The 22,578-nt window shown below is 38.6% G+C and overlaps 2 protein-coding genes across 2 annotated transcripts; both read right to left on the reverse strand.

Annotated features, from left to right (window-relative positions):
- Positions 1-817: 817 nt before the first annotated feature.
- On the reverse strand, positions 818-2,640 carry LOC128514435 (uncharacterized). Its single transcript, XM_053488288.1, has 3 exons — positions 2,578-2,640; positions 2,160-2,239; positions 818-1,702 (listed from the first exon to the last, which is right to left on the reverse strand). Exons 2-3 carry the CDS (start codon positions 2,171-2,173, stop codon positions 847-849), a joined length of 870 nt encoding a protein of 289 aa, XP_053344263.1. The 5' UTR covers positions 2,174-2,239; positions 2,578-2,640; the 3' UTR covers positions 818-846.
- Positions 2,641-10,392: 7,752 nt separating this feature from the next.
- Positions 10,393-11,881, reverse strand: LOC128514443 (uncharacterized). Its single transcript, XM_053488297.1, has 2 exons — positions 11,828-11,881; positions 10,393-11,306 (listed from the first exon to the last, which is right to left on the reverse strand). The coding sequence occupies exons 1-2, from the start codon at positions 11,839-11,841 to the stop codon at positions 10,451-10,453; spliced, it is 870 nt and encodes a 289-aa protein (XP_053344272.1). The 5' UTR covers positions 11,842-11,881; the 3' UTR covers positions 10,393-10,450.
- Between the last annotated feature and the right edge of the window lie 10,697 nt (positions 11,882-22,578).

Consider the following 22,578-nt stretch of genomic DNA (forward strand, 5'->3'; position numbering starts at 1 on the left):
TGTGTGTGTGAAGAATCGTTTCCTGAGACTGAATATTCAGAATTCTTTCCTGTGGAAGTGGTTCAGCTGGTTGTAGAAGGCCGAATTCTGCATTATTTTCTTACAAAAATGCAAACAATATATTCATTTTAATCATGCTTACTAAAGTGAAATAAAACTTAAGAATAGTAATGAAATACATTTCTAGAAGTATTTCCTAACCTTGACCAGCATATACACTGTCTATCCAATATGCATGAGTGCACCACAATTTCAATTGCACAGATCACACTGGAAACAAAAGAATAGAGATGAAAACAAAGGTTTTTGCTATAACTTTTATTGCATTTTTTTTAGGTTAGTGGGCAAAAAACAGTGATGGAACAGTAACTAATGAATTTATAAAGATGCAAAATATGTCATGGTAAATGCCATGGTAAAAACAAATGAAAATAAATTTATAGTATGAATATGTGGAAACATTTATGAATCTTTTGCATATTAAAAAGAAAAGGAACAGCTTCAGCAGCAGGCTGTTTGGTGTTTCATAACAATCTAGTGGACATTATTAGAAGATCGAGTGTTCCTCTTTTATATTGTCTGTGACAAGAAAACTTACTAAAATGTGTAAAATACTAACAATGCTGGCACTAAACAAAAATTACATGCATTATGAGAAAATAGTAATTAAAAAAAACATTTTTATTAATAAAATATATTAACATATTAATATAAAACCATCAAAATTGTTGACTGCACGACTGTGTTTTTTTTTTTTTTTGCTATAAAAAAAAACATCTTTTGACCAATCAACATTAACTTCATATCATTTCCCAAAAGCATGGAAGTAAGATCAACCACCTCTAATCAATTATATTTATCCTTGTAATACTTTACTATTTTCTCAGCGTCGTGGACAGACATTTCCTGATCTTTTAAGAGGTTCCTTGAAGCTACCTCACACACACTCAAGCTTTTAAATAGCCGTTTATGACCTACACGCAGTACCCAATGTGGATTCATATGGAAGGCCACGGATACATTATCCCATACAAAATATTCTGGCCTTCCGTGAGATCTGTCATCTTTCTCCTTCTCCTCCTCATGGCGGTTATATTCATTTGAAGGAGACTGGCAGTGCCAGGATATTTTCTTTTGACTGTACCCACACAAAAATTCCTCATCAATGGGTAGACGAGGATATTTCCTATAACGCCTTATATGTCGTGGATGCACCAAAACTAAATAGGCGATCTCCTGCCTGTAGAGGTGGGTGCCTAATACACGCAGAATCGGAGACGTTCTCCGGCAAAATTGCTTGCTGTATAGGTTTAGAAGCTCATTTAAATTAAAGCTGAAGCAGAAGTTGCCATAACGGGATTCACGTAGGAATGCAGGTGAAGTGGTAAATTTATCAGAGATAGGCAGCTGGATTCTTTTCTCAGCATTGACAATGTCATCATCAGTCACTGAAAGGCCCCACCAGAGGAAGTCATCTTTCCCTTTGAATCCTCTGTCACTTAAGATCCCGTCAAGACCCGGCCTCTCAGTTACATGGCAGACTTTTTTCACATTGAAGACATATGTGGGATAACAGGGAATGTTTTCCTTCCTCAGGTAGCAGTTTTCAGGGAACTTCTCTTTCAGCTCAGTCAAACTTACATGCTTTCCATCACACTGCTGAAACGTATATCCTCTGGAATTGGTTTTTTCAACCCATTTTCTGAAAATAAAAAAAGCATTATTAAAGCATTTTTAGTTGTGCAGGGTTTACTTAGCCTAAAGAGGGTTTTGTAATTCTTGCCTAGAAGCCACACTCAAAATAACCGTTGTTTGATTTTCGAGTTTCAGACATGACATTTGACCAAAAGCCAAACAGTCTGACACTCCCCAAACTTGTAGAAAGTTACAATATAAAGCCTACAGGAGGCGATAATGCATTTGATACTGAAAGTTAACTAAAACTAAAAAAAAAGAAAACAAAAAAATACCCTAAAGGAAACTGGAATTAACAGTAATAATAATAATAATAAGAAGAAGAAAGAAACTCAAGATCATTCCTAACATACTACTTGGCAAACTAAGCCTTATCAAGTTAACCTGAAAAAAATTAAAAATCACACAACGCTGTGGGGTAAAATTAGTGACTGTCTAGGGACGTCTTTAATATTTTTTCTTACCCGTGTTGAGCCATTGCTGCTTGTATTCTCTCCTCAGTGTTCAAGAAGCAAAGATTTGAAGCTTCCTTCCGTCTCTTAGCCTGCACACACACACCCACAAAGACCCACACACACATAGTCATTGTCTAAATGAGATCAGGAAATCATATTTGTACCAATTTTATATTGAAATTCATTACTGGCTTATATACTGTCCATTCTCTAACCCCTTTCATTTAAAACAGGTAAAGTAGAAGAACTGAACCTACGGTAGGTTTGGTTCATATATTTGAAGAGTTTTAGATTTTACAACGTGTCTAAGCTTTCCTCCCTTGAATAAAACCCTACTTGATACCTTTCTAAAGTTTAGAAAAAAATCTTGATTATTAACGTGTTAAAATACATGGTCTTAGAAAAAATGTTTTCCTTCTTCACTTACACTAACTGGTAACTCAGCTTTCAAGAAAATAACGAAACAAATCAAAAAGACTCAATAATTAAAGATATACTGCATTCACCTAGATAATGAGTATAGTGAACAAGACATCTGAGATCTTTATATACTGGTTTATGGGGGATTTCCCTTAACTGGCTGGTCTACCTTGGTCTACCTTGGTCTACTTTGGTCTACTTTGGTACACCCTGGTCTACCTTGGGCCATAACAGGAATGAAAAGACAGACCAAGTGGTTTAGTGTCCCCAAACATCCCCAAACAGTGATTGTGAGTTTCAGAAGCCGACAAGGCCAAAACAATAAACTAAATTCCCTCTAACTAGTACCAAAGTGAAACAACTAACCTGCACCGAAAAAAATAAAGAAACCGAAATACAAAGTTCTTCCCCTACTCCCTTGCTAACCACAAACCAAGAAAAAAGTGCAAACAAAATGGCGTCGACTCCTTACTAAGCCACTAAATAAAGAATTAAATACAAATATATACAAAAGTATTTACAATCCAAACCAGCAAAACAAAAAAGGGGAAACACTAAAGCGTAGTCAAAGCAAGCAAAAAGGTCATGCGCGGAATAGGCGAACAAAAACCAAGCAGTCATCAAAAGGGGGAAGTCTAAGCGTAGTCAGGAACGTGGCAAGGAGTCATACACAGAATAACATTTAGAATCAATTTTGGGATAAACAGTAAGAAAAACAGGGTTTCTAGCACTGTGGTCTGAAGGCCTTAAGTTGGCCAATGGGTCTCCTAGATACCCAATCGTCAGGCAGGAGAGGGGGACCAATGAAGGAAAGGCAGGGCAGCATCCAATAGATTTCATTTCAAATAAATCCAATATCGTAACACTTGGGAGTTCTGGTTTCTGTATGTGGTTTCTGACTTCATCGTATATTTACATTATTTTTGTCCTGGTTATTACTGGCTCATATCCAGAAGTGAGTTCACTATTAAACCATCTTCATTGTCTTTCATTATAACATTATTTACATCCCACACATGTACTGTAGTTTTGTTTTGTTTTTATATTGAAAATGAGTGTGTAACAGAGATTAATATAAGGGAAGTGTCAGGTGTGCATAATTACACAAGGGCCGTACTGAAAGCAATGCAAAAGTGGTCATAACTTTTATATTACCTGACATACGTAGGTTGTTCAAATTATTGGTAAAGTACCTCTTCCTCTATATTAAACTACTACTACTACTCCTGGTCGTCCATCACAAGTGATGAATTTATCCCATCTGGGACTGAACTTGCAAATCTTCTTTAAAAATCCCCTTTGTCAGTTATCGGTCTCTCACTGCGTTACAGAATGTTCTGAACGTGCACAGATGGATTGAAGACAAACCACACAGTGGGACACCAACTATGACTAAGTGGAAATTCCTTTAAGAATGGAACATGCTACGTCTTACCGAAACAAAAAAACCCTGAATCTTCCTTTGAATGTTCCTTTATTTGGTCCAACATGTTTCAATTAACCTGACTACGACTGACTCTGGACACCACAGTTAAGGTTTCAAGCATACATCTTGATCAAGACAATTATAGAAATAAAAAGCACTCCGATTTCAACAACATTGAACAAGAAGGGTCAAATTTGACTTTGTTTAATGTCTTAAATCAATGAGTCATCTTAATATGAAATATAACATGCCCAGATGTGCCTAAAGGGAAATCCAAGCAGAAATGAAAATGAAACAAATTAAACCAAAGCCTGAATATTTTATTAATTCCAGGTTATTCCCTGCTGGCTTCCTACTCATAATTTATCAAGTAAAATATCAGCTGAACCAGTTGAAGTATGTACAGTACTCACCAAATCAATGAATCAGATAAAGCTTTCAGACCAGCAGTACTGATAAAACAATTGAAAATTTAAAAGATACAGCTCCATCTCTTTTGCGGACCCGCTTCCTCATTTCTGTGCACCCTGCTGACAAACTTTTATCTACGAATGAGGGAACAATTTTATGGCATTGTCATCACTCACTCGTCTAACTCGTCGTCTATACCGCTTATGATAAAGACAATTCATAACTCACCTCAAGAAACAGGAACCTGATTCTATTAGTAATTTAAACATTTATTTAAAAGTACTGTTGTCATGTCATGAACTTATTAATATCTCATACATTGGTTAACACAACCACAGTTGTGTGTCAGCTCGTAATATCTCTGCTTGAACCCTACAGCCGCGTTGGTAAGCGATCTACTATACAATATATCACAGCGCTTTTCAGTTGGAATGAACCAAATACCCTAAACGGTGAAAATTTATGGATTGTCAATCATTTGGACAATTTGCACAGCCATTACAGCCTTGCACATACACTGCGGACTGATTCACACACTTTGTGGACTTTGCACACTCCATGGACTGTTTACAGTACAGTGCAACCTAGGATTGCCAGCATAATTTGTTCCGGAAGCATACTTGTATATCGAAACAGTGTAAAGGACTGCCCCTAGAGGGCACTGTGGCCATGATTATTTTTTGTTCATGCAGTTTTGTTGGTAGACTCAGTTTCCCAGAAGGCACCTCGGTCAGGTGAGGATGAGGCTCACCTGAGCCGAGGTAGCTTATTAGAGATGGTATAAAAAGCTGTTAGTTCTGGGAAACTGGATCGAGCATTAAGACTGTCTAGTGGGCATTTGTTTTGTTTAAAAAGGGATTTGTGTTTAACTGGCTCTGAAGGCTTGTGCTCTATGTTACGTGTAGATAAGTGGATTTAGTTTAACTTGTGTATGATGTGAGTACTGTTTATAGTGGAGGAGCGTGAATGTGTGGTATGCCACTCATAGGAGCGTGAATGTGTGGTACTGTATGTTGCTCGTAGAAGCGTGAATGTGTGGTACGCCGCTCGTAGGAGCGCAAGTGTGCGTGTGTCATTCATAGAAGCGCGAATGTGTGTGTGTTTGCTCATAGGAGCGCGAGGCTGTGTGCCAGGCTTAGAAGACCCTGCGAGTGTGTTATGTGTAAAGGACCGGTGTGTGTGAGTGGTATCTTAGAAGATCCGGTGTGTGTGAGTGGTATCTTAGAAGATCCTGTGGGTGTTAGTGGTATCTTAGAAGATCCTGTGGGTGTGAGTGGTATCTTGGAAGATCCTGTGAGTGGGTGTGTTATGTCTAAAGAACCTGAGTGTGTTATATGTGAAAAACCTGTGTGAGTGTGTGCTAAGTTTAAAGAGCCTGTGTATATGTTAAGCTTCAGTAGCCGGTGTTTTGTTTATTTAGTTTTGGGGAATTATTGTTTGTTTTGTTTTCAATAAAAGACTTATCTGTTAAAAACCCTCTGCGCCCATGCCTGCCCTTCTTTGCCCACGGCGGTAACAACAGCCAGCAATACATCTTAGTACGTTACAGTCATATATCAAAACGAATTTCCCCCATGAGAAATAATAAAAACTCAGACGATTTGTTTCACAACCCAAAAATATGCATCTTAAAATAATTGAGGTAATGAAGTACAAAATATGAAGTAAAAATAAAACAAATGAACAAATTAAAGCAAAAATCGTGGCTTTACACACACTAGTAATTGAAAGTTTGGATCATTTTAGAGACTTGGTTCTTTCGATCTCATTCATCAAAATCTTTTAAATTTAGTTCATTTCGTTCTTTTGATCAGAAATAAAATAAAATGCTAAATTTTTAATAAACAGACCCCCAACACATCTACATACACAAATTTTGACTACTGTTCTAGTAATAAAAATATTATAATGCAGCTAAGGACATACAGTATTATGATAAACAGAATGAGTAGCTCACCTCTCATATCTTCTGGTCTGAATAATTTGTTCTTTTGCCACGTGACTCTCACAGATGCTATGCAGTGCATTACACAGGAAACAAAATTAAGTGGTTCTTCTCATGAGTCTTCTAGTCCGAGTCGTTCGTTCTTTTGAATCTATTGTGCTGCACATGCATAATGTCTATAAGAGTCACGTGACAAAAGAATGAATGATTCAGACTAGAAGACTCAAAAGTAACTACTCATTTCTGTTTCCTGTATATAACCTACGAAGGTTTTGCGATGCTTTGTGCCTTCGCACCCAGTAGAAGATGAACGGATCACTCTCTGAGACTACTCGTTCATCTGAGTCACGTTAAAGACTTTTACAAAAAGAGCCCAAAAAGAACACACACACACACATACAAACACAAAATAAAAGATGCTTTACGCACACCCATGCAGTCAGTGTTATAGTAAACAGTGCACGGATGTTGACTATACGACAGGCACATGCACACTGAGACCGAGTATGGGGGACGATTACCCACAATTCTGCACCGTGTGAGAGAGAAGAGCCATTGGCTCAGTTGTGATCATGTGACTCTGCATCAAAACAAGAAGCGCATGCATGCCACATGATACTCGATGATACTTGGTACTCAAGTATATCAAAACTTGCTCGTTTATCAAGACAAAATTTATTAATCTTGTGGAATGCTCGCAAACTGGGTCACTCGCAATCCGAGGTTCCACTGCTTATATTTTCATATTCTGCTTTAAAACTGTGTTTAATATATCTTTTTTTTAATAGATGCCTTTCTATACCTATATTTATTTTTCATGGCATCATTGGGGACAACAAAGAACGAATTTTATCGTACAGGGGGAACATATTTCTTTACTGTGCATATGAAAATGAAACTTGAAACTAAACAGAAATGTATGTTTATGTTCACCACTCAGACTTCAATTAAGAATATAAAGGGACAGAAAAGAAACTTTGGCTTTAAAATTAGTATTGTATTGTATTAGTATTGCATTAGTACAATAGTATTGTATTAGTATATTAGTTAGTCTCATTAAGATACCTACTGCAAAATTCTAATTTAACAGCCAACTAATGAAAATGTGCTCCTCTCAAGTTGAATAAGCAGGAAAATTCTGAGCCTGGCCACTGCAGACTGCAAAAATCTGACAAGAGCTGCAGTCTTGGAGTTGCTCTGACCCAGTCATCTAGCTGTTACGATGTAACCCTTAAAAAGTCTCTCAAATCCTTACCTTACTATTATCACACTTTCCAGTAAACTGAAATGTTATTCACAGAAACCAGGCTGCTAGTTTGGGTGTCAAGCTGCCAACCCGGTCCCATAAGAAGTTGCCAGAGAAACGATGAATATCTCTCCAAGAGTGAGGGGCATGGTTAGGGGTATCCATGCCCTAATGTGCCTAGATACAGTATATATACTTCCGTTAATATTAATAGTAAGGTCAGTATTTCTTTTTACCCATTTATTTATCTTTTTCCCTTTTTTCTTTTTTGTCCATTGTTTATCTTGTTTGAGAAAAACAAAACACAACTGAAGTTGAAAGACATAACAATTTTTATACAATAATTTCCTTATAGCCTTCCAATAACATTGTATTGAAACCAAAACAAGCATGGCCATTTTTAACAATGTTGTTTCAGAAGTATATAGTTAGCCCTTTTATCCATCTTGAAAGTATTCGCGTATCACTTTGTGTCTTGTAAATTACTGAAATTGTCAGTTGAAGGTGAATGATGTCTGAGACCAAAAACAGAAAGTTTGAGGCAGTCTAATGAGAAATGAAACTTTTGAGCATGCCGAATTTAAACCTTTATTGTGACAATTTAAATAAGCAATTAAGTGTTTTGATGATGGTAGATGATCAGACATCAGTAAAATATAAGTTGAATCAGTTGGGCTTTCCAGCTCGCTTGCCAAAATAAGAATGAAAACAAGAGAGTTTAAACCAGTTCAAGAGAAACAAACAACTTCACCTCTTCAGCCAACTAACAGCTTATTAATTTGCTTGTAAATCCTGCATGCGTTGCCTCATTTTCAGTCTTCCAGTAAGTTAGCTCAGGCCCTTTATTTATATTCTTTCACATGCTGCAATTTTTTCTTTTTGGCCTGTTTAAATACCTAGTCTTGTAATATAATATGCAACCTAAACTTGACAGCTTTATCTGTACTGAAAACTGGTGTAATTCATGACAATTATATGATTTGAAGCCAATGATTTTACGTTCATATTAATACATCTTTTATGCAACTTTACATGACCCATGTAATAGCGCCCATGGTGTCTAAAGGACATTTCTTTGACATGGCTCATTTCTGGCTTGCTGCTGTGATACTTCTGTCTTCTATCCATTGGCTCCATTGGTCATCTTACCGCACCGGTTTAAAGCATAATCAATGCTGAAGTCTTTGACAGTGTCCCTCAGGTCTTTTGTTTACGTTTATTTACTTATATAATATATTCATTTAGAAGCAGACAGTAGTATATCAAAGATTAATTGGACAAGGTTGAATTTCAATGTAGGATAACAAGCTTAGTGTCTTGGAGAACATTTGGCTGGAAAAGCCTCTGTAGATTTTTTTATTTCTCCAGCTTAGAAGATTCATCATTTAGGCCCTTCCAGTTGTTGGAGGAATTGTATATATATATATATATATATATAACAATATTATTTATGAAAATTTTGTACTTGGAAAAATTACTTTCTTCATGAGGCTACAGGAAAATAAATTTGAAAAAATTTGGGAAAAATGGAAGCAGTATATTTTCCCGGAACGCCCATATTTTATCATGTTTTTTCCCCCTTATCTTATACGGTTTCATTTTTTAACAATAAATGCACCCTTGTATGTTTTTTTGTTATATAGTTGCTTGTTTACAAATATATAAATATAAGGAGAAAAAAAATTTAAAAAAAAAAGGGGGGGGGTTACTGTGTTAAAAACCATGTATACAGTGATTGTATAAATAATGCACTCTATGTGATCCCCAATAAACTTTAAAAAAAACATAAGCAACACCGATATGCAAAAAGTCAGCTGTGTCCTGGTGTGATCTTGGTTTATTCACCTGGTTTGAGACAGTATCAGTGCTGAAGACAGTATCAGTTCTGTGCTATTTTCTTACTTTCAGGCTTTCTGCTCTAAATGTGCTCTTACTCTGGTGTAGTTAATCTTGGGAAACAGTTGCTGCACAGCCCTTCTACAGGATACCGACACACCTCAGGACTTGTGTGTGTGAAGAATCGTTTCCTGACACTGAATATTCAGAATTCTTTCCTGTGGATGTGGTTCAGCTGGTTGTAGAAGGCCGAATTCTGCATTATTTTCGTACAAAAATGCAAACAATATATTCATTTTAATCATGCTTACTAAAGTGTAATAAAACTTAAGAATAGTAATGAAATACATTTCTAGAAGTATTTCCTAACTTTGACCAGCATATACACTGTCTATCCAATATGCATAAGTGCACCACAATTTCAATTGCACAGATCACACTGGAAACAAAAGAATAGAGATGAAAACAAAGGTTTTTGCTATAACTTTTATTGCATTTTTTTAGGTTAGTGGGCAAAAAACAGTGATGGAACAGTAACTAATGAATTTATAAAGATGCAAAATATGTCATGGTAAATGCCATGGTAAAAACAAATGAAAATGAATTTATAGTATGAATATGTGGAAACATTTATGAAGGTTTTGCATATTAAAAAGAAAAGGAACAGCTTCAGCAGCAGGCTGTTTGGTGTTTCATAACCCTCTAGTGGACATTATTAGAAGATCGAGTGTTCCTCTTTCATATTGTCTGTGACAAGAAAACTTACTAAAATGTGTAAAATACTAACAATGCTGGCACTAAACAAAAATTACATGCATTATGAGAAAATAGTAATTTAAAAAACAACGTTTTTATTAATAAAATATATTAACATATTAATATAAAACCATCAAAATTGTTGACTGCACGACTGTGTTTTTTTTTTTTTTTGCTATAAAAAAAAACATCTTTTGACCAATCAACATTAACTTCATATCATTTCCCAAAAGCATGGAAGTAAGATCAACCACCTCTAATCAATTATATTTATCCTTGTAATACTTTACTATTTTCTCAGCGTCGTGGACAGACATTTCCTGATCTTTTAAGAGGTTCCTTGAAGCTACCTCACACACACTCAAGCTTTTAAATAGCCGTTTATGACCTACACGCAGTACCCAATGTGGATTCATATGGAAGGCCACGGATACATTATCCCATACAAAATATTCTGGCCTTCCGTGAGATCTGTCATCTTTCTCCTTCTCCTCCTCATGGCGGTTATATTCATTTGAAGGAGACTGGCAGTGCCAGGATATTTTCTTTTGACTGTACCCACACAAAAATTCCTCATCAATGGGTAGACGAGGATATTTCCTATAACGCCTTATATGTCGTGGATGCACCAAAACTAAATAGGCGATCTCCTGCCTGTAGAGGTGGGTGCCTAATACACGCAGAATCGGAGACGTTCTCTGGCAAAATTGATTGCTGTATAGGTTCAGGAGCTCATTTAAATTAAAGCTGAAGCAGAAGTTGCCATAACGGGATTCACGTAGGAATGCAGGTGAAGTGGTAAATTTATCAGAGATAGGCAGCTGGATTCTTTTCTCAGCATTGACAATGTCATCATCAGTCACTGAAAGGCCCCACCAGAGGAAGTCATCTTTCCCTTTGAATCCTCTGTCACTTAAGATCCCGTCAAGACCCGGCCTCTCAGTTACATGGCAGACTTTTTTCACATTGAAGACATATGTGGGATAACAGGGAATGTTTTCCTTCCTCAGGTAGCAGTTTTCAGGGAACTTCTCTTTCAGCTCAGTCAAACTTACATGCTTTCCATCACACTGCTGAAACGTATATCCTCTGGAATTGGTTTTTTCAACCCATTCTCTAAAAAAAAAAAAAAGAATTTTAATGAATAGTGACTTAGTTGTGCAGGGTTTACTTAGCCTGAAGAGGGTTTCGTAACTCTTGCCTAGAAGCCACACTCAAAATAACTGTTGTTTGATTTTCGAGTTTCAGACATACAGGAGTCTACAGGACGCGCTAATGCATTTGATACTTAAAGTGAACTAAAATTGAAATAATAAAACAATAATATACCCTAAGGTGAACTGGAATTAACAGTAATAAGAAATAAGAAAAAACTCAGGACGGTGAAATCAAGATCATTCCTAATAATAAGCAATGGCTCATTCCTTAAAAATCCAGATTTTTTTAAAACTTCATAAAAGTATCATATAGGGTTGTTTTCATGGGACGAAAGTTTAGACACGTTGTAAAATCTAAAACTCTTAACATAGTACTTGGCAAACTAAGCCTTATCACAATTAACCTAAAAAAAAAATCACACAACGCTGTGTGGTAAAATTAGTGTAGGGCCTAGAGACGTCTTTAATATTTTTTCTTACCCGTGTTGAGACATTGCTGCTTGTTTTCTCTCCTCAGCGTTCAAACGGCAAATATTGAAGCTTTCTTCCGTCTCGCAGCCTGCACACCCCCACCCACCCACGCACACACACATAGTCAATGTCTGAATGAGGTCAGGAAATCATACTTGTACCAATTTATATTGAAATTTATCACTGGCTTATATACTGTCCCATTCTCTAACCCCTTTACTTTAAAACAGGTAGAGTAGAAAAACTGTACTAAAGTTGTTTCACTTAAAAATTACCTAATATTAACCCTACGGTAGGTTTGGGTCCTATTTTTGAGGGGTTTTAGATTTTACAAGGTGTCTAAGCTTCCGTCCCATAAAAAAAACCCTGCATATCTTCTGAAGTAAAAAAAAAAAAGGGTTGTAAATGTGTGTAAAAAAAAAAAAAAAAAACACATGGTCTTAGAAAAAATGTTTTCCTTCTCCACTTACAGTACACTCACTGGTAGCTCAGCTTTCAAGAAAATGAAACAAATCGAAAAGACTCAATAATTAAAGATATAATTCACTGCCCTGCAGAGTACAGTAAACAAGAAATCTGAGATCTTTATATACTGGTTTATGTGGAATTTCCCTTAACGGGCTGTTGGGCCGTAAAAGGAATGAAAAGACAGAAAAAAGGCAGAGACAGACCAAAAGTGCGTATGCTTAGTGTCCCCAAAAATCCCCAAAAGGTGGCTGTGAGCTTCAGAGGCCAACAAGGCCAAAACAATAAACTAAATTTTCTCCACCTAGTACCAAAATGAAACAACTAACCTGCCCCCAAAAATAAAGAAACAGAAATACAAAATTCAATTCAATTCAATTTAATTTAATTTGTATAGCGCTTTTAACAATTGTCATTGTCGCAAAGCAGCTTTACACAATTATTTGTGACAATTATTTACAGAATTATTTAAGTTTGTATGGAATGTGAGTGTGCATGAATCAAAATGGTCAGATTGTCCCCGGTGAGCAAGCCGAGGGTAACAGTGGCAAGGAAAAACTCCCTGAGATGGTAATAGGAAGAAACCTTGAGAGGAACCAGACTCAACAGGGAACCCATCCTCATTTGGGTGAAACAGAAGGCAGGAATTGATCTGCATTTATACAGTGTGTAGGGTGGGAGGCAGTTCAGCTATAATAGCTGATGTTAATTGATGTTAATATGGAGTCCAGATAGTTATTGGAGACTCAGGTAGGAAATTCCAGTCCTGAACTATCGAGCAACTGCAGCCAAATCAAGTCCTCAGAGAAACAGCTGTCAACTCCAGTCGAGGCCAGAACTGTCTTCATGGTAGAGTGAAACCGGACGCATCCCAAACAGACACACAGGGCATCCATGTGACGAGATCTCCAACCAGAAGCGGGGCACCAGGATGGGTCAGACAGGTCTTGATGGCAGAGGAAGTCTGGATCACTGGCAGCTCAGGAACGACATGTGTAGCTCGACAGAGAGAGGAAAATAAAAAGAGGGGAAGAGAGAACAGGAGAGGGGAAAGCAGAAGAGGAGAGATAACAGTTATGTATGATCGCAATCACATAATATATAATGTGAATGTATATTTAGTGTAAAGTGCAAGCAGGGACTCCGGCAGGACTAATCATAACAGCATAACTAAAAGGGAGAGCCAGAAAGAAACACAGACATGAGGGCTCCCCGACATGTAAAGCAAACAATCACCTCACTATCAACAAAACTGAGTGATCAGTGAGAATGGCAGCATCTAAACATACCAGTTCACCCAATACTCTACGTCCATGAGTCCCCCAAATCTGCTTTACACAAGACAAATCTATTTATAAAAATTCTTGATTAAATAAATAGGTTTTTAGTCTGGACTTAAATACTGAGACTATGTCTAAGTCCCGAACACTATTTGGAAGACTATTCCATAACTTTGAGGCTTTGTAAGAAAAAGCTCTGCCCCCAGCTGTTATGTAGTTTTCATAACATGCTGTACTGACTAGCAGCCCACATCCTTTGATCGAAGTAGGCGTGGCGGATCGTAAGACACTAGCAGTTCGCTCAGATACACATGTACTGCAGCGCGAGACCATTTAATGCTTTATACGTCAAGAGTAGTATTTTAAAATCGATGCGAAATTTCACAGGGAGCCAATGGAGTGAAGTTAAGATAGGGGTGATGTGCTCATATCTTCTGGTTCTAGTGAGGACTCTCGCTGCTGCATTCTGGACTAGCTGAAGCTTATTTATGCATCTAGCTGAACAACCAGACAGTAAGGCATTACAATAGTCCAACCTAGAGGTGATAAAAGCATGAACTAGTTTTTCTGCATAGTTTAGCGACAATGTATTTTTTTATCTTAGCAATATTTATGAGGTGAAAGTATTCTATCCTGGTAATATTACTGTATCTACATGAGCTACAAATGAAAGGCTGGAATCTATAATCACACAGAGGTCTTTTACTGTTGCACTTGATGGAACAGAAAGGCCATCTAAAATTACAGTGTAATCTAGAATCTTACTTCTAGTTGTATGCGGTCTTTCTGTCTTCTGCTGGATTAAGCAGGAGGTTAATTAGCATTTAATCTCTTATGTCCTGCACACATTGCTCAACTTTAGTAAGCTGGTTTATCTCATCATAACTGTATACAACATATAACTGTGTGTCATCAGCATAACAATAAAAACTAATACCATGCTTACGATTATGTTGCCCAGAGGAAGCATGTAAAGGGAAAAAAGCAGTGAATCTAAAACTGCACCCTGTGGAACACCAAACTCCACTAGAGAACATGCAGAATAATCACCATTTAAGTCTATATACTGATAACGATCGGTCAAATAGGATCTGAGCCAGGAGAGGGCTGTACCCATAATTTCTAATTCCTAATCTATGAAGAAGAATACTATGATCAATGGTGTCAAAAGCTCCACTGAGGTCGAATAACACAAGCATAGTTACACAACCCTGATCAGAGGCCAATAGGAGGTCATTTACTACTTTAACAAGTGCTGGGTTTTTTTTCTATTTTTTCCAGAATCTTAGAGATGAAGGGAAGGTTAAATATTGACCTGTAATTGGACAGCTGACAGGGGTCAAGTCAGGTTTCTTAATTATCGGTTTAATAACTGCTAATTTAAAAGATTTTGGAACATACTGTATTGCGTTGCATTTGATAAACATTCCCTAATCACCGACCCAAATAGGAAATATCTAGCTGCAAAGGATGAACCATAACCGGTGTCAAATTCTGTAAAGATCAGTACAAGACTCACCTTAGAAAGTGTCCTTGGAAAGTAGTCCCCAAGATCATCTGTTCCCGAACACAAAGACTCACACCTACTGCACAGTACTGGTGGTACTAACCTCGCAATGGGAGGCAGTCCTTTTATTATTTTATATTGCAATCAACTACAACTTCAGCAAATAAAAGCAAGGTATATATGGAGAGCGTAAAGTCTTGTGAACTTAAATTAACAATGCATGGTAACACTGCCTAAGAACCTTTTCGAAGTACAACAGAACTCTTTTATACCCTGGTCCTGTGACTCATGTTCTAACAGCCCTACTCTACTAACGAATTAGCAGGTTCTAACCTTTTAAGGTAAATACTGATGACTCAAGCTGTGCTATACTATCTCTTACTAGACGTAACACTAGCAGCAGGATACATAGTCTTATCTTGTGGCTCACTAACTGCCATACTATAACACATACTATATCACATTAACCGCAGACATTACACTACACAGTACATAACAGTACATCTTAAGTGCAAAGAACATCGCTGATAACTCCAGCCCTAAAGATGTCGACAGCTTCTTTCTCCACACGTGCTGCAGCAATGTCAGAAGGAGGGGTCTTTGCAGCATCTCCTCTCGCCAGGGGCCTGCACATCTTCTTAAGCCTCCGTCATTCTCGCCGAGCTGCGACTTGCCCTGCTTTTCTATCTGACATATTTTTAGCTTTACACAATACATCTCCTATAGTAAGCTGGGACAACTTAAAACATTGGCCCCTTCCACAACAATACCCAATGCTGAGTGAGGAATTAATTATTCTCAACAGGGGTTCTGTTATTGCTGGAAAATGTTTAAGAAAATGTGTCGGTATAGGATCTAATAATACAATAAACAGAGTAAACAGTAAGCAAAACAAGGTCTCTAGCACTATTGTCTAAAGGCCTTAAGTTGGCCTCTGGATCTCCTTGATACCAAATCATCAGGCAGGAGGCGGGACCAACAAAGGACAGGCAGGGTAGCAAGCAATAGATTTTATTTCAAATAAATCCAATATCGTAATACTGGCGAATTCTGGTTTCTGTATGTGGTTTTTGACTTCATCTTTTATTTACATTATTTTTGTCCTGGTTATAACTGGCATTGTAATGTTACATTACAACATTATTGACATCCCACACATGTGCTGTAGGTAAAAAAGTTTTTAAAAAATGTATTGAAAATGAGTATGTAACAAAGATTAATATAAGGTAAGTATCAGGTGTGCATAATTACGCAAGGGCTGTACTGAAAGCAATGCAAAAGTGGTCATAACTTTTATATTACCTGACATAGGTTGGTAAAGTACCTCTTCCTCTATATTAAACTACTACTACGACTACTACTGGTCGTTGATCACAAGTGATGAATTTATCCCATCTGGGAGTGAACTCGCAAATCTTTTTTAAAAATCCCCTTTGTCAGTTATCGGTCTCTCACTGCGTTACAGAATGTTCTGAACGTGCACAGATGGATAAAGGGTTTGAAGACAAACCACACAGTGGGAAACAAACTGTGACTAAGTGGAAATTCCTTTAAGAATGGAACATGCTACGTCTTACCAAAATAAAAGAACCCTTAATCTTTGTTTCTTTATTTAGTGCAACATGTTTCAATTGACCTGGCTACGACTGACTTAGGACACCACATTTAAGGTTTCAAGCATACATGTAGATCAAGACAATTATAGAAATAAAAAGCACTCCGATTTTAACAACATTGAACAAGTAGGGTCAAATTTGATTAATGTCTTAAATCAATGAGTCATCTTAATGTGAAACATAACGTGCCCAGATGTGCCTAAAGGGTAATCCAAGCAGAAATGAAAATGAAACAAATTAAACCAAAGCCTGAATATTTTATTAATTCCGGGTTAGTCCCTGCTGGCTCATAATTTATCAAGTAAAATATCAGATAAACCAGTTGAAGTATGTACAGTACTCAATCAATGAATCAGATAAAGCTTTCAGACCAGCAGTACAGTAATGTAACAATTGAAAATTTAAGTTGTTCAAAAGATACAGCTCTATCTCTTTTGCTGACCTGCTTCCTCATTTCTGTGCACCCTGCTGACAAACTTTCATCCACGAAAGAGGGAACAATTCCATGGCATTGTCATCATTCACTAACTCATCGTCTATAGCACTTTATCTTTATCCTGTATTCAAGGTCGCGGTGGCAATCTAAATACTTCATACTGATAGAATACTAGTATATATGTAACATAGATTGCATTAACATAAAAATATGTATATTTGTGTGCCAAATTCAATATATAAATCTCTTTTTTGTTTATTCAATTGCGTTCATTGCGTTCAATTTGAGTTCATTGTATTAGACAAAGACAAAAATTGAGAGCAAACAACAACAGGTTAATGTTAACACTAAAGTTAATCACTTATGATGAAGACAATTTATAACTCATCTCAAGAAACAGGAGTCTGACACTATTAGTAATTTAAATATTTATTTAAAAGTACTGTTGTTATGTCATGAACTTATTAATATGTCATACGTTGATTAACACGACCACAGTTATGTGTCAGCTCGTAATATCATCTTGGGTTGCTGTAACCCTGTTACCTGAAAAAGCGGGAACAAGATGCTGCGTAAAAACACTATGGGAACATCTTTCTGTGTTGCTTGTTGTGCAGCATGTGTGTATCAAACGCCAAATTTTGGCATATAGAACCTCGGTCTGGTGACGTCACCTGATGAAGCGCACCTGCAGGTTATAAATAGGAGTAAACCGGAAACATTCCTCTGATCAATTTTGTCTGAAAGGACGTCCAGTTAGGCAAGCAGTGCGGCATTTTTAGCGCAGCATCTCGTTCCTGCTTTTTCAGGGAACAAAAGCTACACTTGATGCTGCGTGAAAACGCTATGAGAACGAGAAAGGCCAAGGAGGTCTCAGAGCTAGCTCTGGGAGGCTGACTCGAGGACCCATGAGCCCGGAGTAGCATGAACATCCAGAATATAAAATCTGACAAATGTGTGCGGAAAGGACCACCCTGCCGCATCACACACTTGCAATCCCCCTGGTCAAATGAGCCCTGATTCCAAGAGGCGAAGTGAGACCACGCACCTCATAGGCTAGGGCGATAGCATCTCTCACCCAATGAAACAACATTTGTGTAGTGGTGGCCGCCCTGCGGTTGCGGTCCCCGTAACATGTGAAAAGCTGCTCTGACTTACACCACTGGCTAGTGCGGTGGACGTAAATCTGAAGAGCACGTACTGGGCACCGTAAGTGAAGTCTTTCCTGCTCCAGAGATGTAAAAGGCGGAGGACAGAATGCTTCGAGAACAACTAGGTGCATGATTGAGAATGGAACTTTCGGAAGATAGTTTGGGTAAGGATGCAGAATAGCTTTGACCAGCCCAGGGGCAAAGTCAGGCAGGATGGAAAGACTGACAAAGCCTGCAGATCTCTAATTCTCTTCAGAGAAGTAACGGCCATGAGAAAAACCATCTTAAGAGTCAGACACCTAACAGGTGCTGACTAGTGAATCAAAAGGAGTGTCAATCAGACCTTCGAGCACAATAGATAAGTCCCCAGAAGGGACAATGACTATAGTGGGCGGCCTCAACCATTTAGCTCCACGAATAAAACGGGCAACTTAAGGTTGCTTTTCCACATAAATCCCGTCAGTCAGAACATGACAAGCCGAAATAGCAGCTACATACGTTCTGAGAGAAGTGGGGCATAAGCCCGAGGACAACTTTTCTTGCAGAAACTCCAGCAGCGATTCGGCAGTGGACTGGGTCTACATGTTTTGCCATGCACCAACTTTCAAATACAGTACACTCCATTTGAGGGCATAAGTTCTTCTGGATGAGGGAGCTCTAGCACTTAAAATAGCTTCAATTACACTGGCTGGTTAAGACCAGTATCTTTTAATTGGCCCCGATCAAGGGCCAGATGTGAAGGTTCCAGAGCTTGGACCGGGTATGAAATATTGTCCCCTGCGCCTGAGACAGAAGATTCCTCCTCACTGGAATCAACGACGGTGAGTATATGAGACTACTGTAGTGTTGGTCATGGTAGCCTCTCAACTGCTGGAGGAAGTGCTTTGAAACCAGAAATAGAGCCATCATTTTGAGGCAATTGATGTGCCGCGCGAGAAGATGACCTCTCCAGCTCCCTTGGGCTGGACGGCCATCCAAGACCGCACCCCAGCCCGTGAGGGAAGCGTCTGTCGTTAGCATCTTGCGACGACAGGACAGACTTAGAGTGGGACCCAAAGTCTGAAACCGGTGTCTAAACCACATAGAAAGGGTACGAACCCCCCGGCATGTAACCCTTATTGGGGATTGGCCCTTGAGTAAAATCCCCTGGTTCTTAGCCACAACTGAAATGCTCTCATGTGCAGAAGGCCCAAAGGTATCACCGTGGATGCAGCTGCCATGAGAGCTAAAGATCTCTGAAAGTGATGAACAGTCACTTTCTGGTCTAGCTTGATTTCCTTGAGGGTGTTGAGAATGGATTCGACAAGAGCGAGAGACAGCTGTGCCCGCCTTACGATCGAATCCCATGTGACACCCAAATAGATGGAAAGCTTTTTGTGGCAATCCTAAGAAACAAAGACTAACTAGGACGACATCCTGATGTTGAAGCGCTAGCTCCTGAGACTGGGCCAGCCAGTCATTTATGTAATTCAAAATACGGATGCCCTGGAGTCGTAAGAGCCAGAACTGCATCCATGCATTTTGTGTATGTGTGGGGTGAGAGAGCTAGACCAAATGGAAGGACCCGATAATGGTAAGCTTTGCCAGCGAAAGCGAACCTCAGGAACCTCCTGGGGAGATGTTAGATGTTCAGCATTCTGAAACATGGCAGGAAAAACCAAAGAACTAACACTTTATTGAAGACCAGTGTTACCCGAAACACCAGTGATAGCGAAGCATGAACACCGACCTCCTGGGGGTGCCAGGAAGAACACCCCCGTTGGGGGGCCACCCCCATGGTCCTGGGCACATGAGCCTCAGAACTTCTTTGTGAAGAAGATAGTATGCCAGTCCGACCTCTTTGAGGCAGATTGCGAAGCGCGGTGTGCCGCACCCCAATCTTTACGAGGGGGAGCCATGCTCAAACAGATTCTCCTTGTTTGTTTCATGCCTCGCAAGAGTCAGACCTGGTCGAGACTGGGTGGCCGACAGTCCCGACTTTTGAGCACGGCGGGGAAGGAATTTCCTGAAGGCTTGTTCATATAGCTTCGCCTCACGAACCTAGTGGCGACCGAGTTAACGACGTTGCCAAACAGGCCAGAAGGCGAGATGGGGGCATTAAGGAGGAATGCACGATCCTTATCCTTGATTCCCATGAGATTCAGTCACAAGTGCCTCTCCGCGGAGACCATCACAGCCATAAAACGGCCGATAGCACGAGCCGTCAGATTCGTTGCACGAAGAGACAAGTCTGTGGCCCCGCGTAATTCCAGAACGCCCTGTCTCTCAGCAGGTCAGTCTGGTAGGCCTGCAAAACCGCCATGGTGTGCAATGGAGCACCAACCTGACCTGCTGCCTGAAAAGCTTTTCCCTCCAGAGAAGATGAATTTCTACACAGCTTGGAAGGAAGTGTTAGCTTTTCAGGAAGGATGATGTCCCAGGAGAGAGATCTCTCTTCTAGAGCGTCTCTTCTATCTGAGCATCATCATATAACCCCGCGCTTCCACATCAACTATATTTAAATAAATAAATAAGTCGATGGCACGGTTCACTCCCATTTATAATCTGCAGATGCTCTTCATCAGATGACGTCACCTGACCGAGGTTATATACAGTATGCCAAAATTTGGCGTGTTTCATATACACACTTTACAACCAGCAACACAGAAAGATGTTCCCATAGTGTTTTCACGCAGCATTGAGTGTAGCTTTTGAAAGGGAACTCTGCTTGAACCCTACAGCCGTGTTTGTGAGCGATCTACTATACAATGTTTCACAGTGCTCTTTAGTTGAAATGAACCTAAACGGTGCAAATTTATGGATCATCAAACATTTGCACAGCCTTGCACACTCACTGCGGACTGACTCACATACTTTGTGGAATCAAAATTTGTTCCGGAAGCATACTTGTATATTGAAACAGTCGTATGTCAAAACAAATTTTCCCCCCAAATATTCATCTAAAAATAATTAATACAAAATATAAAGTAAAAATAAAACAAATTAACTGATAAAACAAAAATTGTGGTTGTAAACACACTACTGATGTGAAGTTTGGATCAGTTTAGTGACTTCTTTCTTTCAATCTCATTCATCAAAATCTTTTTTATTTAGTTTTTCATTCGTTCTTTTGATCAGAAATAAAATAAAATATTATATTTTCAATAAACAGACCCCAACACTTCTACATACACAAATTTTGGCTATAGTTCCAGTAATCAAAATATAACAAAAATATTACAAGGCAGCTAAGGACATATTATGATAAACAGAATGAGCAGCTCACCTCTCATATCTTCTGGTCTAAATCATTTGTTCTTTTGTCACGTGACAATCACAGATGCAGTGCATTACACAGGAAACAGAATTGAGTGGTTCTTCTCATGAGTGTTAGTCTGAGTCGTTCTTTTGAATCTTTTGTGCTGCATAGTGTCTATGAGAGTTGCATAAAAAAAAATGAACGATTCAGACTAGAAGATTAAAAGGTAACTACTTATTTCTGTTTCCGTATATAACCTACGGAGGTTTTGCGATGCTTTGCGCATACATGCCCAGTAGAAAATGAACTCCCTGAGACTACTTGTTCATCTGAGTCACGTTCATCTGAGTCACGTTAAAGACTTATTCAAAAAGAGCCCAAAAAGAACACACACACATACAAACACAAAATAAAAGATGCTTTACGCACACCCATGCAGTCACAGTGTTATAGTAAACAGTACAGACGCACGTGACTATACGACGGCACACGCGCACTGAGACCAAGCTTGGGAGATGATTATCCACAATTCCACACCATTTGAGAGAGAAAAAACATTGGCTTAGTTGCGATCATGTGACTTTCTGCGTCAAAACAAGAAGTGCATGCGTGCCCCATGATACTCGATGATACTTGGTACTCAAGTATATAAAAACTTGCTCATTTATCAAGACAAAATTTATTAATCTTGCATAATGCTTAACTCACAATGCTTAAGTAACAAACTGGGTTACTCGCAATCCGATGTTCCACTGCATATATTTTCATATTCTGTTTTAAAAACTGTGTTTAATATATCTTTTTTTATAGATACCTTTCTATACCTATACCTATTATTCATGGCATTCATTGGGGACAACAAAGAACGAATTTCACCGTACAGGGGGAACATATTTCTTTACTGTGCATATGAAAATAAAACTTGAAACTAAACAGAAATGTATGTTTATGTTCACCACTCAGACTTTAATTAAGAATATAAAGGGACAGAAAAGAAACTTTGGTTTCAAAATTAGTACAGTGGAACCTCGGATTACGAGCTTAATTCGTTCCGGAAGCAGGCTCGT

The sequence above is a fragment of the Clarias gariepinus genome, chromosome 26, assembly GCF_024256425.1.
Source record: "Clarias gariepinus isolate MV-2021 ecotype Netherlands chromosome 26, CGAR_prim_01v2, whole genome shotgun sequence".
Taxonomy (NCBI): Eukaryota; Metazoa; Chordata; class Actinopteri; order Siluriformes; family Clariidae; genus Clarias; species Clarias gariepinus.